A 15,990-nucleotide genomic window follows, 5' to 3' on the forward strand; every position below is an offset into this window, starting at 1 on the left:
GGGGGGTGCCGGGGGGGGGGGGCACTGAGACGTGGGCTGGGTGGGTCAGGCATTGCTCCCCTCTCCCCATGGTGAGGTGCAGCTGACCTGACTTGAGGGGGTGTCTCACAGTCATCCCCAGAGTTTTAGAATAAACATGCTGAACTTTGGGGGGGGGGGGATGCCCCACCTGCTGCCTGACCTTTTGGGCAGCCAAAGATCACAAGAGGCTCAGGCTGTGCAGGGAAACTGGGAAATCTCTTTGCACATGAACTGGGGACTCTTGAGTGCCCAGGCAAAAGTGCTGAAGTGTAATTATTGCCGTAAGAAGCAGCCTGAAGCGCCTTGGCCAGAATCAGACGTTCTAAATGGCACTCTCGCCCCTGGCGCCAGTCCCTACTGTGTCCGAAGCAATACTCCTTCAAAGCAGCAGAAGTGCGCCTTTCCCTCTGCTCTGAGGGAGCCCCGCCCACCTGGGATTCTACACGGAATTCCCTCTCGGATCGGCTGTGGAGCTCCTTGGTGAGCGTCCAGCGTGAGCGTGGGAGGCAAGGGGGCAGTTGACGCGAGAAGCCCGAGACTGCGAAGGATTGGGGGTGAAGCTGCACCAAGATTTCCTGAGCAGCAAGGGCAGAGCTGGGCTTTTGAGGGACCACAGGAAAGCCCTTCCCCTTGGGCACCCGGTGGGAGGCCGGCTCAGACGGATCTTGCCCAGAGAGGCTGACGGAGGGTGTGCTTGGGAGTGCGAGAGCGCCACCACTCGAGCGCTTGATCCTATGCCTGTCTGGGCTCTTAAAAGGGTACGGAGGCTGTTGGCTAAATGTACTAATACCTCGCTGACTGAGGGGTCTTTCCTTTGGGGGAGGCCATTATCCAGCTTTTGCCTTAAAAGGCCGTTGGTGAAGGTGGGGGCCGTGGCTCAGTGGTAGAGCTTGGCATGCAGAAGGCCCCCCCCCCCCCGGGTTCAGTCCCCGCCACCTCCAGCTCAAGGGGCGAGACAGCAGATGATGACCCGACAGACCGTCTGCCAGAGGCCCCGAAGAAGAGCCACTGCCCGTCCGAGGAGATCGGGAGAGACCCAGGGTCCCTCTTGTGGTGAGGCAGCCTGACGGGAGGAGGTGGCCGACTGTGGGCTGGTCTCCGGTTTCCCTTTCCCGGGGAAGGTGATGGAGTGCGCGGTGGCAGGGGAGCTCCAGGGGTTCTCGGATGACCCACCTGCCCTTGGCCCCTTTCGTTCTGGCTTCAGGCCTGCGTTTGGGATTGAGACCACTGCAGTCGTGCTGGAAAATGACCTCTACGTGACGCTGCAGGGCTCTGTTCTCTCATCTGTGTTGATATGAAGCCGCTGAATTAAAAGCCCTGGACCTTGAGCCCCTGAGGAGATAAATAATTTAATAAATACGTAAGTTTGGGAAATGCCCACACTGCCACAGAGCTTACTGGGTGGTCTTATTTATCATTTATTTATTTATTTGATTTCTATCCCGCCCTCCCAAAGGCTCAGGGCGGTTCACAGGCAGCAAAGCGGGAATATAAAATACAATAAGACATACAATAAAATACACATTTAAAACCACGGTAAAACCATCCAGTAACACGGTGCTATATTAATCAACCAAGATGGGAACAACCACCCAGCTTTGGTGGCCAGCTATCCCGGTAGCGCGGTCTCCCGCTATGCTGTCTATAACTTCTGCCAGGGCTTAACCTGCCCCCCTTTCATAGGGCAGCTGATGACATACTACCTCGATGGTAGGATAGTGGCGGCGGTGGCTCCTACTCGAACGCCTGGCGGAAGAGCTCTGTCTTAAAGGCCCTGCAGAACTGCATAAGGTCCCGCAGGGCCCGGATCTCCTCTGGGAGCTCGTTCCACCAGGTAGGAGCCGCCACCGAGAAAGCCCTGGCCCTAGTAGGGGCAAACTTAATATCTCGGGGACCTGGAACTTCCAGGAGATGGCGGTTTCCCGATCATAGTGCTCTTGAGGGAACATACGGGAAGAGGCGGTCCTTCAGGTAAGCTGGACCCTGGCCATTCAGGGCTTTAAAGGTAAGGACCAGCACTTTGAAGCGAATCCGGTATGCTATCGGCAGCCAGTGCAGCGCTTGCAGCACCGGCCGGATGTGGTCCCTCCTCGAGAGACCCATCAACAGCCTAGCTGCAGCATTCTGCACCAGCTGCAGCTTCTGGATTTGTAACAAAGGCAGCCCCAAGTAGAGACCGTCATAGTAGTCAAGCCTTGAGGTGACCGTCGCATGGATCACAGTGGCCAGGTCAAGGTAGGGAACCAACTGCCGAGCCAGCCGCAGATGATAAAAGGCTGCCCTGGCAGTAGCCGCTACCTGGGCCTCCATCGTCAATGAGGAATCCAGGAGCACCCCCAGACCCCTAGCCTCCCGCTGAGGCACCAATGGCACCCCGTCGAAGGCCGGGAGTGGGAGCCCCAGACCGGTCCGGCTCAGGCCCAGGACCTCCATCTTTTCCGGGTTTAATTTCAAGCGACTCAGCCTGAGCCAACCAGCCACAGCCTGCAACGCCTGATGAAGGTCATCGGGACCAGAGTCTGACCGGCCACCCAGCATCGGATAGAGCTGGGTGTCGTCAGCATATTGCCCACACCTCAGACATTCCCTCTTGGCCTAACCAACCTCACTGGGTTGTTGGGTGTGGATCCTCGGAGATTCCCGATAGGCGAAATTGTGCAGAAGGCTGTTTGGGTGCCTTGGTTTCCCTTGGGCCAGGCAGGGGTGTGGCGTGGAATTCGTTCCCAGGGGGACTGTGGGAGTCGTGGACTCGCCCAGAGCCAAGCCCCCCCCCGCCACCCTCCTCCAGGGGAACGCTCAGGGGGGTGAAGGGAAGGGAAGCCCCGTGCAGATGGTCTCGTGGCTGATCGCAGTAGGGACTCCTCGCACAGCAAAGCGTCGCGCAGCGGTTGTCGTGTGGCGGGTGAGACCGGCCGCCGCTCTGCAGGATGGGTCGCATCCGCTGCTTCCCAGAGGACTGTGGCTTTAATGCCTGGAAATGTTGGGCCCTTCTCCTTTGTATTGTTTATTGGCTCTCTAGTCTTGCAATGCGGCTTTATTGGGCCGTGTGTGTTGTGCGCACCGCACTGGTCTTTATGGTTTTGTTTTTGAGCTCCCTTTAATCCCCCTTGAGTCTCAGAGAGGAAGCCGGACTGTAAATGAAGTAGGCGAGGGAAGGCAGGAATCTTCCGCCTTCTTCCCAGGAAGCGTAGGGAGCAAGGTGGGGGGGGGGGTCTGCAAGTTCATGTGAGGAGAGGGGTGGGCCAGTCGAACTCCACACGGGTGTGAACGCCCCCTCTCCCCACTGTGGGGCTCTCTGGCGTGTGTGTGTGCGCGCGCGCATTAGCTGGTGCCTGGGTGTGTGCACACTGGCCCCCCCCCACCTACTATGGCCCCTCCTGCCCCAAGAAAGGCACTGCTCAGCCCTGGCAGCGGGCCCTCTGGGTCTCTGGTGCTGAGCTCTCTGGATGCTGCCGCCCGGGGGGGGGGCCCTGCCTGCCTCCCCCCCCCGCCCACCCTTGCGGGGACCCTTGCGGGGACAGTAGTTCCCCCTGCAAGGCGTTGCTTCCACCCCTGCCCGTAATTGGCTTTCTCCTGACGGAGGAGCGCTCTCTTTTCTGTTGCGTGGAACATGATTAGATGCGTCTTGCGAGAGAGTGATCTGCCAGCAGGAGTTTTCCCGTCAGTCGTCCCTCTTTGCATTTTCATGCTCATTTAAAAGCCGGGCTTGTAAAAGAGCAGACACTTTGAAAGGCTTTGAAAGATGCTCTTGGAACATTGATGAGGTTGAAGCCTGCCTGCCTGTCTCCGGCTGCCTTCGACTCCCCTCTGCCGTGGGTGGGAGGCTGTGTTGTGCAGAGGCCCAGTGTGAGCTCCAGCAGCGCACAAGATCCTCCTTGTCAGGGGGGGGGGTGTGATGTGTTTTGGAGACCCTGTGCCCCTTGTTGCACAGCCCCCTTCTCCCACGGCGGCAGAGGCGTGCGGCAGGGCCAGTGTTCCCTCTCAGCTGAGTGAGTGTGAGCTAGCTCACAGTTTTTTAGCCTCCAACTCACACATTTTTGCCTTAGCTCAAGAAGGAAGGCTCCAGAGCAAACTAACTGATGCAGTGGCCAAATCGCTTGCTCACAACTTTAATGCCCCAGTAGCTCACAGGAGCTGCGGTGGCTCAAGTGGTTAAGACGCTGAACTGCAGGCTGTGGAAGGTCAGTAGTTCAGCGATTCGAGACCCGGGTGTGCCGCACGACGGAGTGAGCTCCCATCTCTAGTTTGAGCTCCTGCGAACCTAGCAGTTCGAAAGCAAGAAATTGCAAGTAGGTAAATAGGTACCACTTCGGTGGGAAGGGAACAGCGTTCCATGCGCCTTGGTGTTTAGTCCTGCCGGCCACATGACCACGGAAACGTCTCCGGACAGCGCTGGCTCTTCGGCTTTGAAGTGGAGATGAGCACCGCAACCCCAGAGTCGGACTCGACTGGCTTTCGAGCAAGGGAAGCCTTTACCTTTACTTTAGCTCACAGAGTAGGATTTCTGCTCACAATACTCTCCGCAGCTTAGAGGGGGAGCCTTGGTCGGGACCCCCAAGAGGTGCGCTTGCCAGGCCGGGGCTGACCTTTTTGAGCCCCTGCTGTGGACGGCTCACCCTGCCTTGCTTGCCCGGTTGGCCTCCAGAGTTCTTGGCCTCGGTGCTCCTTGTGGAGTCTGGTGGGGTGAGGTGGGAGTGGGGGAGTGGCGCCAAGGGAAGGGAGGCTCAAGCCTGAGGGGGGGGGGGGGTTGCAAGAACTTTGGGGGAGTCTGGCCTTTGAGGAGGGCAGTGGCCTTGAGCAGTCCAGTGCGAGAGTCCTGCAAGACAAGATGGCCGTTGGAAGAGAAGAGCTGACCTCTCCCCCTGGCCTCGGAAGGGCTTTTGAATGCCGTGGGCTCATCCGCCGTGGGCCCTGGGCCAGCTGGGAGTGTGTGCAGGCGTGCCTGGTCCCTACCCACCTGTATTGATGCTGGGGGGGGGGGGGGGGGGGGGAGGGCAGGCTGCCTTTGGCATGAACGTCCCCTGAAGCCCATAGGCCTCGTCTCTGCGGCAGTGAGCTTGACGCTCTGATGTCCGGCAGGGGTTGGAGGTCTGCCCTGGCTGACCCCTCTCTGGGGCCTCCGCCTGGGCACAGCGAATGGTGGCTTTGCGCCTGTGCAGAGCACTGCTGGGGGCCTTCTAGAGCGCCAGCCCTGGGTGGCCCCCCTGCCACCCTTGACGGAAGGGGGCTGGCACAGATGCCCAGAAGGGGGGGTGATGGTGCCGGTCAGCTTAGTTCTTTTTCAACTGCTGCAGCAGCAGCAGCAGCGACAGGGTTTGGAACTGCCTCAGACCGCCAGTGAGATGTGTCCTTGTCCTTCCAGTCTCCCTGTCTGCTCCCGTTTTGCTGCTTGTGCGGATGTCCTTGCCTCCTGCCCTGCCCGTTCATGGGTCTGTGGCACAGAGCTGGCCGTAGGGTGGCAGGTTGCCTTGGATGGGTAGCTACGCCGGCCGCCGGACATCAGGGCGAACCTTTAGAGGTTCACAGGTTGGGCCTGTTGCAGTGCTGCTGCCCACCTTAGAGCGGCTCTGCGGGAACATCCCCTGATGGGGACGGGACACACCATGGCTTTGTCTCCAGTAGCACGGCTGGCTTCCGCCAGAGTGGCCTCGTTGGTTGCTGGCCACAGAGCCTCTTGGACTCTCCCACCTGACACTGAGGCTGTAAGCTGAAGGTGTCAGAACTGTCCAGAGAGGTGGCACCAGAGGAGAAAGGGAGGCCAGCACCCCACTCGGGAACACCAGGAAGGGGGGTGGGAGGGGACGCAACTGGCTTTCCATTGTGGAGGCTCCAATCCGGCAAGGCTGAAAGCGCTGGAGCCCTCCTTCCCGGGCTGTGTGGCCACATCGACCACCAGGGTTGGCCGAGATCCAGCCGTGGGCTCTGAGGCCCAAGGTGCGCCTTCCTTGGAAGGAGACGTGCCCCCACGGTGCGCAGCCACCCACCACGTCGGTTCTCAGAGGGACAGTGAGGGGCTGCGGGCCAGAAGGATGCGCGACCTCCACTCCTGGGATCGGAACAGAGCGGCACCCTGAAGGCCAGCAAAGCTTAATTCTGGGCACCCTTCTTCAGACACGCGTCGGTTCAGTCCTCTGAGCTGTTCACCCAACCTTGCCAAGAGTGTTATCAATAAAAGATCATTCTGCTTTATTGGGAAGTCTGTCTCCAGAACCTTTATTGGTAAGAACAAAGTGCATTTCTATCACCAGGACTGCCAGCTGTGGGTGGGAAAAATACTTGGAAATGTGAAGGAGTGGAGCCTGGGGTGGCTAGGGCTTTGGGAGGGCAGGGACCTCAGCGGGTTATAATTCCACACAGTCCTCCTTCGCCGCTTTCTCCTCCCCTCCGTTTCTGCTGGGCAGGCTGGTAGCCGCCCTCGTGGACACCTGCCGTGGGCTGGAGCCGCTTCCCTGGCCTGTGGGCAGAGACCCCCAAGGCGACGGTAAAACCCGGAAGGCTCCTGACGTCCAGCGTCCGCTGTGCGCTGAGAGGTCGTGTGTGACGGCCACCGGGACAGGCGGGGAGGTGGGCTTGTGCCGCCCCCTGCCAGGCAAGGGGGCCTCCTGCTGGGCCTGAGCGGGGACGGGGGCCCCTTCTTGCTGAGGGCGGGGGTCCCTGGGCACGATCCCGTCCTGCCTTCTGCATGCGTAGCTCCTCCTCCTGGTCTGGAGGATGGTTCTGTTGCCCTTGCTCAGTCCCGTGAGAAGGAGTCGGGCAGTCTTGCCAGGGGTGTGGTTGTGTGTCGAGGACTCAGCGGAAGCGCCTCTGCTTGGCAGGTAGAAGGTCCCGGGTCTGATCCCCAGCAGCAGCAGCAGCAGCATCTGCAGTTGAAAAGGGCCAGGCGGGAGGTGATGGGCAGGACCTCTTCCTGAGGCCCCGGAGAGCCGCTGCCAGTCTCCGTAGGCGGGGGGGGGGGACTCCCCTTGATGAAAGGGTGGTCTGGCTCAGGAGGAGGAGGCTGACATTTTACTCTGTGTGGGGACTGGACGGGGCCCCCCGTGCTTCCAGCTAGGCTCTTCCCCGCGCCCCCCAGGTACCCTGCAGCTGTTTAGGGACGTTTTGTCGATACTCTTTCCTCTTCCTCTCTGGGGGGGGGGGGGGGGGGGGGGACGGGAGGATCGCCTGCCCTCATCTCTCCTGGGGTAGGAGTCAGGGGGGCCGATGAGGCAAGGGCTGCCCCTCCTTGGCCGCCCTGTGGCCCACCACACCCTTGCCCCCACTCCTTGGCCGCCCTGTGCTCCGGGCTGCCCGCTTCCAGGCTTCACCGGCTTGTGCCTTTCCTTCCAGGTGAACGTCACCGTGGACTACATCCGGCCGGCCAGCAGCGCCACAGACACCGCACCTGCCTTCTCGGAGCGCACCTGTGCCACAGTCACCATTGGCGGCATGTGAGTAGCCCCTTGCACTCCCGTCGGAACAAAGAGTCTTTGAAAGCTGTGGCCGGGGCCAAGGGCCGGGGTGTGTGGGGGGTGGGCATGCCCACCCTTTTGGGACACTCTGCGCATGGCTTGCCCAGTGCCTTTCCAGCGGGCCCCAAAGGCCACAAGAACGGCCTTCTCCCCTGTCGTTCCCTCCAAGCATGAAGGTCCTTTCCAGGGTCTCCCAACCATTGACGGCATGGTGGGGGTGGGGGCGGCATTAGAAGGTGGCGGCAGAGCCCTTTTTTGCCTTTTCCTCCGATGGACGCTTGTCTCTCTGCCTCATTGGTGGTGTTCTGTGACGTGGTTTTCCCAGGGGCATCACTACTGATATGTCCCTTAAGATGTAGGTTCGTATTTGAGTGTGCACGCGCGCATGTGTATGTGTGTGTGTGTGCTTGGCGAGCCTGGAAGCCACGGTGACTCCTCGGCAGCCCCTAGTAGGGCTCTGGGGCATTTCTCAGAGAGGGGGCTTGGTCGCCTGCCTCTGCGTCCCGGCCCTGGTATTCCAAGGAGGCCTCCCATCCGGGCACTTGCGGCCAGGGCTGGCCCTGCTGAGTTCCCGAGATCTGACGGGATCGGGCTGGCCTGCCACCACTTGAGGTGCAGGATGGCTTCGTCGCTTTTCAGTTGTGGCTGGTCTTAACTGCTGTTGGCAGGAGTTTGGACCCAAAGCGCAGCTGTTTTGCTGACCGACGGCTCTGATTTTACAGCCATGTGACCGCCGAGAAATGCCCCCCACCCTGGATCTTTCCCCCCCTTCTCCACCCCCTGGGGTATGAGGCGCCTCTGACACAGGTACATCTCTGTGAAGGACAAGGATTGGGACTGACGCACCCCTCCCTCAGGCACAGGGAGCTCACAGTCTTTCCTTACGCCAAAGGCAGGCCAGGGGAAAACAGAGCGTTTGCCATCTCACACCTTGGTAGCATGTTGCCCCCTCAAACAGCCCCAATCGCTAGATGGTTTTCTCTTCTCTTGAGGATGGAAGATCTGAACAACCCCAAGGGGAGACTGGCTCCCAAAGGCAGATAATAAATTCACACGAAGCGGGAAAGAGCCCTCTTGTGGTTTCTGATCGGGGAGTCCCGAGCCACAACGGACCGAGTCTTCATCTGGGGACTCTGCATCTTGTGCATGCGGCGGGGGACAACGGGGAGGGGGCCCAGCTCTGAGAAATAGAGCAATAATGGACTTTTGACTATTTCAGCTTCGAGAAATAGTAGTTTGTCCTAATTAAACATCATTTGGGGTAAGCACTGAGTGTGGGTTGAGGGAAGTGTGTGTTTCCCCTTTTTCTCGGTATCCTTGCTCTGCCTGGTACTTGAACAGACCATCTGTACTCTTGATCTTTGTTCACTAAACTTTATTACCGTTTGACTGCTCCAAGCCTGGCCTCTGTAAACGGCTCCACCTCTCACGTGGCCTTGGTCTCTGGGGGGGGGGGGGAGGGGAAGGGGCGGCAGCTGAGCCCCCCATCCCTCGAGTGTGGTAGCTGGAAACGGGGAAGGGGAAGCCTCCCTACAAGGCCGGCATGGCCTCTGGCGCTTTCCCCGCTGTTCTCTGCCAGGCGGCTCCACCGGGCAAGGTCAGCACCCAGCCGTGCCCGTGCCTTCTCCCGGAATGCCCGGCCCGAGGAGGTCAGCAAGGCTCCTGCGCTCCTGCCCTTCAGAAGAAGATGTACAAGGTGGGGTTGTTCGGGAGGGCTCTCCTACACAGGTATTAGGGTGATACTTTTAACAGAATAGTTCAGGAAGGCTCCCCTGCAGAGGACTTATAGCCAGTGTCCTGCGCGCCCTACTCTCTTGTTGTCCTGCTGTTTTCTGCTGATGTTTTTCTCCCTTATATCACAGAATCAGGGAATGTTGGCGTTGGAACTGGGACCTTGAAGGTCATCCAGTCCAACCCCCTGCCCTCTGCAGGAGCATAGCCCAAAGATAGCCCCACAACAGACCCGGAAGAGGGTCATCCAGCCTCCGCTTGAGAACGTCCAGCGAAGGAGCGACCACCCCCTCCCGAGGCAGTCTGTTCCACTGCTCAGCCACCCTGACAGTTAGGAAGTTTCTCCTGATATGTAAAGGCTGGTTGCACCTTTTCCCAGATTTTTTCCAGGGTTCAGAGGGGAAAGGAGTTAACCCTCCCTATTACCCTCTCTAGGAGGTAACCTCACAAGGTCAAAAAAAATAAGCCTCCTACTGAAGGCACTAGCACTTCTCAAAAAAACACGGAGCCCTGCAGAATGCAGGGCTATTAATCAACAATTCACAACAGACTACAAATTGACTTAATGGTAGCTAGGCGAGGACTAGGCAACCAGATTCAGCCTTTGAGACCTGGTAACACAAGAGACTTGGATCAAGAGATGTACTTAAAAAATATTTTGGTTTATTAGGTGCACATAACACATAAAAATAACATAAGGCCTGTGAAGGGTTACAAAATAACAGAGCTAAGCTTATCCAGCCTTACTAAACTCTAAAGCAGCATATTACCTTCCCAGATACAGTCTCAGGATAGCAGTCAGAGATATCACCCACATAAGCTGGCAGGTAACAAGAGCAAGATTGCTGATTCTAACAACTGACCCAGAGGTAGGCTCAGTCATACTAACCAGCTACCCATGATTAGAAAATAGCTGTTCTTAAGGAAAACTGACCCCTCCTTGGATTTAAAACAATATCCAATCATAGTTCAGAACAATGATGTCAGCATAAAGGGTTGCCATACCAATTACATCCCATCAGCTGTTAGGGCATGAGCTATACTCACACTCCCCCAGCCAGGTGGTACCAATTAATTGGCTGGAATGCGTTACCAAAGCACGCTTATCACTTCCAGCTGAACACAATTCAGCAAGGTCACTAAAGGCTGGCCGTATTATCTCTATATCCAGGCAGAAGAGTTACTTGCAGGCCAAAGAGAGCATTTTTACTACAAACCCTAACTCAGATGTAAATTCCTAGGTTCTGAAAACACTTACTCAGACAACCATAACCTAGGAAGTTAAAGCAATAGGCACAATTTATAGAACCTAAACTATGGATTTAAACAACCAAGCCATAAGTAAGAACCATTTTCTTTACATGATATTTAGCCGGTAACGACTCCCTTGTAGTTTCCACCCATTAGGTCTAGTTTTGCAATGCAGAGCAAGAGAGAATCGATCTCCTCCGTCTTCTACATCCGCACTCTGCGTCATGCCTAATGTGCTGCACTCAGTCAGATTTTGGTCAGCCTAGTCCTCGTCCACTGGCCATGAGGGGTCTTCTCGTATTGCCGGTATTGGCTACCTGGTGCTTATTAGATGTCTTTGTATGGAATATTATCTTCACTGCGTAATTTGCTTTGAGTTCTGGTTAGAGAGACAGACTATAAATACAGCAGATAAATAAACTAAGCTATCCCCTGACTGCAAAGGTTATGCATACACCTTGTAAAAAGCCTTTTGGAAGTCCAGATATATAACCTTATCCACATGCTTATTAAATCCAAGATGCTGGCGAGGCAGAACTTTCCTTTGTGGAAACCGTGCTGTTATTCCCTCAGCAGTTTTCATTCCTCCATGTGCATAATAATTCTCTCTTTAATAGTTTCTATGAATTTACCTGGAAAAGACGTTAGGCTAATTGGCTTGTGATTTTGGGATCTAGACCCCTTTTAAAAATTTGAGGTGCCCTTTTTGCCACTTTCCAGTCATTCGTCATGGAGGCCAGTCTAACCATAGACTCTTGCTTGTGTACCAAGCGTTTTACTTCCGAGTTCAAGAACCTTCAGGAGCATATCACCTGCACCTGCAGACTTGTTAGCTTTCAGTTTGGCTAGTAGGCCTAGAAACCTCTTGCAACCTCCGGTTCAACTCAGCTCTTCAGACTACCTGCCCCCAAGCAGTGGCTCTACTGTAGGCACATGCCCCTCCTCTCCTGTTTGCAGGGATAACATGGATCTCTTCATTCCATCATGGATCTCTTCATTCCACCATGGATCTCTTCATTCCACCAGGTTTCCAAAACGCTTACTTTATGGACACTGTCACTGAGCACCAAACATTCCAGCTCCCAGCTCCCCATCTTGGCTTGGAGATTTCTAGCATCAGCATATGGCCTTTGGTACCTTGTTTCCCCTCTGAGTGAAGGGTGGGGTATGAATCCAACTCTTCTTCTTCTCTTCTTCTTCTTCTCTTTAAGGATCCCTGCCAGTTTGGTGTACAGTAGTGGTTAAGTGCGTGGACTCTAATCTGGGAGAACTGGGTTTGAGTCCCCACTCCTCCTCCACTCATACCTGGCTGGATGACCTTGGGCAAGCTGTAGTTCTGTCAGAGCTGTCCTTGAAAAAGAGCAGTTTCTGTCAGAGCGCTCTCAGCCGCACCCACCTCACAGGGGGTGTCTGTTGTGGGGAGGGGAAGGGAAAGGAGTTTGTAAGCCGCTCTGAGACACCTTTGGGTAGTGCAGGGCCATGGAGGTATAAATCCAATCTCCTCCTCTTCTTCTTCCCTCAGCCCTAAAGTTTCCTCACACGGCTCTCCTTTGCAGCCCTACTCTCATTCTCCAATTCTATCCCTCTTCCACCAGTACTTTCCCGAGAATATACCGTCCACACCATCTCTTTGGGAGGAGGAATAATTCCAAACTGGAGGCTCTTCAGCACCTGTCGTCTTCCCTCGGAATTTAGTTTAAAAGCTGCTCTGACCCCTTTTTGATATCAAGTCCCTGCTTTGTTTCAGAGGAAGCCTTTCTCTTTTGGAGAGCTTCACCTTTTCCCAGACAGTTCCCTACAAACCTAAACCCCTTTCTCCCGGCACCACTTCCTCATCCGCACATTGAGAGCCCTTATCTGTTTCTGTCCAGCTTGCCCTCCATGTGGGGAAGAAGTCGTAATTATGAGAGAGCATCCATGGAGATCCTGGCCTTTAGCTCTCTGCCTTGTAACCTAAACTTTCCCTCCAGGGAAACATGACTGTATTTTCCAGTGGCATTGGTGCTAACATACCCGGTAGCAGCTAACTCCTCCCTCACTTGCTGTTAGCCCATATAGGCAGTGTGTGATGTTCACAACCTTTGCACCTGGCAGGCAAGTCACTATGCAATCAAGATGTCTGTCACAGACCTCGCTGTCTGTATTCCTAAGGATCGAATTTCCCATTACCAAAAGCCCACCTCTCCCTGACCCGGTATCCTTGGTATGAGAGTAGATCAGTTCATCGTACAAAGAAGGGGTCCTTTCTAAGGTGTTATTTCTGCCCTCCTTAGTTTCATGCCGTCTGTGAAGGAACGGACTCATAAGCCCCCTCTCTTCCTTCAGGTCGGTCCCTGAGAGGGTGGAAAAACTCGTGGCTGCCCCATGTTTTCACTTGGTCGTGCCACCTTTTTCCCCTCGGTCCTTGGAGTTACCAGGAAAAAAACCCTGGATAACAGCCGCTGCTACCTGCAACTCTGAGAGTTTCTCCTGACAATTGGACTTGCACGTCTAGCATTATGTACCTGCATTGTTGTTTAGAGGCTCCACCTAGTCGCTGCGCCTCTCACTCCTCTCCTACAAGTTAGCTTGGGGGGGACCTGTCACAACTTCATAATTTCAAGCTATTACGCTTCAGGAATGACAAACTTAACCACTGCCTCTTCTGATTACCACACTTCAGATAGCAAGACTGAATGGCCTTGGTAGGCATTACAAAGATTAGACTTATGGCATTCAAAATATAAGCAAAATATAATACTTGAATAAAAAGAATACACATGATCTGTTCAAGCAAGGATACAAAGAGCAAGGATACAAAGAAAAGATGAAAACACACAGTTCTCTTTGCCTACGCTTGGTATGTATCCTAAACAATGTTTTTATAGAACAAAGTTTGAATCCAATGTCTCCTTTAAGACAAACAGTTTTATTCAAAGGATAAGCGTTTGTGCACACATATACTTCTTCATAAACGATGAAATGGAAGTTACCAGTGCATATATATGGGTAGAGGGTGAGGAGTAAATTATCATACAGCATAATGAAGGTGTTTTAACAGATTCAAGGACCAAACATGAATAACAAGGTTACTTTATATGGTTACCATTTATTTGGGTTTGATTCCGGGGAGGGAAACATAGCGGAGGAAATAAATATGTCAGAATTAGAGATTTATAGGCAAATGTATCCTTAATTGTGGAATGCTGAGAGTAATTAACTGAGACCCTGCAATTACTTTCCATCCCTCTCCTCTCAGGCATGGAGGCGACCTTACAGCATCCTCTTTTCTCAAGTGGGGCGATGGGCTGTGTAGAGTTATCTCCCCTGTCCCCAGACCAGAGAAATACATTCCAATCTACCATTTCATTCTACGATTTGTTATGTTACATTACAATCTACTCTTCTAATCTACTATTCCTGCTTCATCAGCATCCCGCTCTGTGTCTCTCAGGCTGTGGGTGTGTCCTCGATGCATGGAGGGTGTGGTTCCCAGGGAACCCTGGCCTGATGGGAACTAGTCAGTCCCCTGGGAACCACGCCCTCCATGCATCGAGGACACCCCCCCTCCCAATAACCTCTGTGGCTCACACTGTCCGCTTCCAGGCAATCTAGCCCACAGCTTTGAAAGCTGCTGTATGCAAGGCCCGAACAGCTGGGGATGGGGGGGGAGGGCTCCTTTGGGGAACATCTCTGCTTGCTTTTCAGCAGGAGGAAATTGAGAAATGAGTTCCGCATTTGTTCGCTGTTCCTGGCTCAGCTCTGCTTTGAGCAGCAAAAGCCCCATTTCATGGCCTAACAGGATTCTCTTGCTCTCCACTCCCCCCGCCCGTGGCCTTTAAATCTGCGCTCTCCGGTCCCCACTCCTGTTCATGTGTATGTTTTTAGAAGCACCTTTGCCTCCCCCACCAGCTGGCCTTCCTGTGCCGGGGTGACTCCGTTGGTCCTGGCTGCCTGCTGGGCTGCCGTGTGCCACGCAAGCAGATGGCAGGACAGGCTGGGCTGGACCGTTCCTCTGCTGGGAAATACCTGTGTGTCCCGTCCTTGCCCCCCCCCCCTGTCTCTCCTCAGGCTGGACTTAGTCTGCCAAGGATGGGGATGATTTAGTGCTGGGACTGAGGACTGGGTGCTCAGACGGTTGAGAGGCCCTTGTGACAAATCCAGGCACCTGCATGAAGGTGAACAGGGATGGAGTCTCTTCCACACAGAAGATGGAAGGCGGTGGAGGGCATTGCTCCCCCCCCCATGAAACCGCCTTATACTGAATCAGACACCCCCCCGCCCCCCTGGGCCATCAAAGTCAGTATTGTCCACTCAGTGCCAGCGTGGTGACGTTGCTCGTGGGAAGATATTCTCAAGCACTGATAGCTCCGCGTGTCTGTCTATGTGGTGCTTCAATTCCAGAGGACACAGGTCATTATCTGCTATTCTGTCCTATGCATGCAGAAGTCAGAGTTAAATTTCTTGACAATCTGTTAAAGGGACAAAGCTTCGTCTCTGACTTGGATAAACGGGTCTTTTTGTTATCTGACACGGATCCATCTGTTACCTATAAAGTCTCAGTCTTTGCCTTGGCTGCAAGGAAAATTAGGGCCAAGACCGCCGCTTCAGTCGATGAATCTGATGATTAACCGGATATATTTTCGGGGATCATAATTTTACTGTATATCGATATTTGTAATTGATTAACTGCATTTTACTTAAAACCATTCTTGCAATTATGATTGACTTTTTACCGCTATATTCTTAATTCCCTTTTGTGACGGCCTTTGGCCACATGCAATAAATAGGTCTGTCTGTCCATACACAGAGGACACCACAGACACCAGTATTGTCTGCTCAGACGGGCAGTGGCTCTCCAGGGTCTCAGGCAGAGAAAGGTCTTTCTCATCACCTCCTGCCTGGTCTTTTTTTAACTGGAGATGCTGCCAGGGATTGGACCCAGGACCATCTGCATGCCAAGCAGAGGCTCTGCCTCTGAGCCACAGCCCCTCCCTAAGAGTACAAGGCAGGCAGCACCGTAGGGAGTGGGACCGTGGGTTTCTGCGGCTGGAGCCTGCTGCTTGAGTCGAGACGCGTGGGGCAAGGCTCAGCACTGGCATGGCAGGCCCCCCCCCATCCCCGGGAGGCTGCGCCCGCCTCTTTCACAGCACCTGGTTCCTTTTTTGCGGAAGGGGCTGTGGGGCAGTCTTGACTGGCTTCCGAGAAGCCCTGCTCCCATTTTGGCCCCCTGAGCTGCCCTGTGGCTTGGAAGGGGACGGGGGCACCGCCAGCTGGATCTCGGTGCCACCGTGAGGGGCGAGCAGAATGCCTGGCTCTCCAGGGCCAGTCCGGCAGTTCTTTGCATGACCTTGGCCTTCTCTCTTTCCCGGCAAGGGCTGAGAAAACAGGCAGCCTAAACCGACCTGTGTAATTGTGCTTCGTCTGCGCCATTGGCAGCATCGAAGTAGGGCCTGCTGGATCAGACCACTGGCCCGTGTAGGCTGGCATCCTGTCTCACACAGTGGGCTGGCTGCAGAAATTTGTCATGCTTAGCTCAGAAAAAGCATCCGCAGCGTCG

The 15,990-nt window shown here is 54.9% G+C and overlaps 1 protein-coding gene across 1 annotated transcript in view; it reads left to right on the forward strand.

The window, feature by feature from the left end:
• Positions 1–15,990, forward strand: part of SND1 (staphylococcal nuclease and tudor domain containing 1) — a 192,397-nt gene that overhangs the window by 27,105 nt on the left and 149,302 nt on the right. Inside the window, exon 3 of the mRNA XM_015412978.1 lies at positions 7,348–7,448. Within this exon, the coding sequence (XP_015268464.1) occupies positions 7,348–7,448 (101 nt within the window). The remainder of the gene's footprint in view (positions 1–7,347; positions 7,449–15,990) is intronic.

Source organism: Gekko japonicus, unplaced genomic scaffold (genome assembly GCF_001447785.1).
Source record: "Gekko japonicus isolate JY-2015 unplaced genomic scaffold, Gekko_japonicus_V1.1 scaffold878, whole genome shotgun sequence".
Lineage (NCBI taxonomy): Eukaryota > Metazoa > Chordata > Lepidosauria > Squamata > Gekkonidae > Gekko > Gekko japonicus.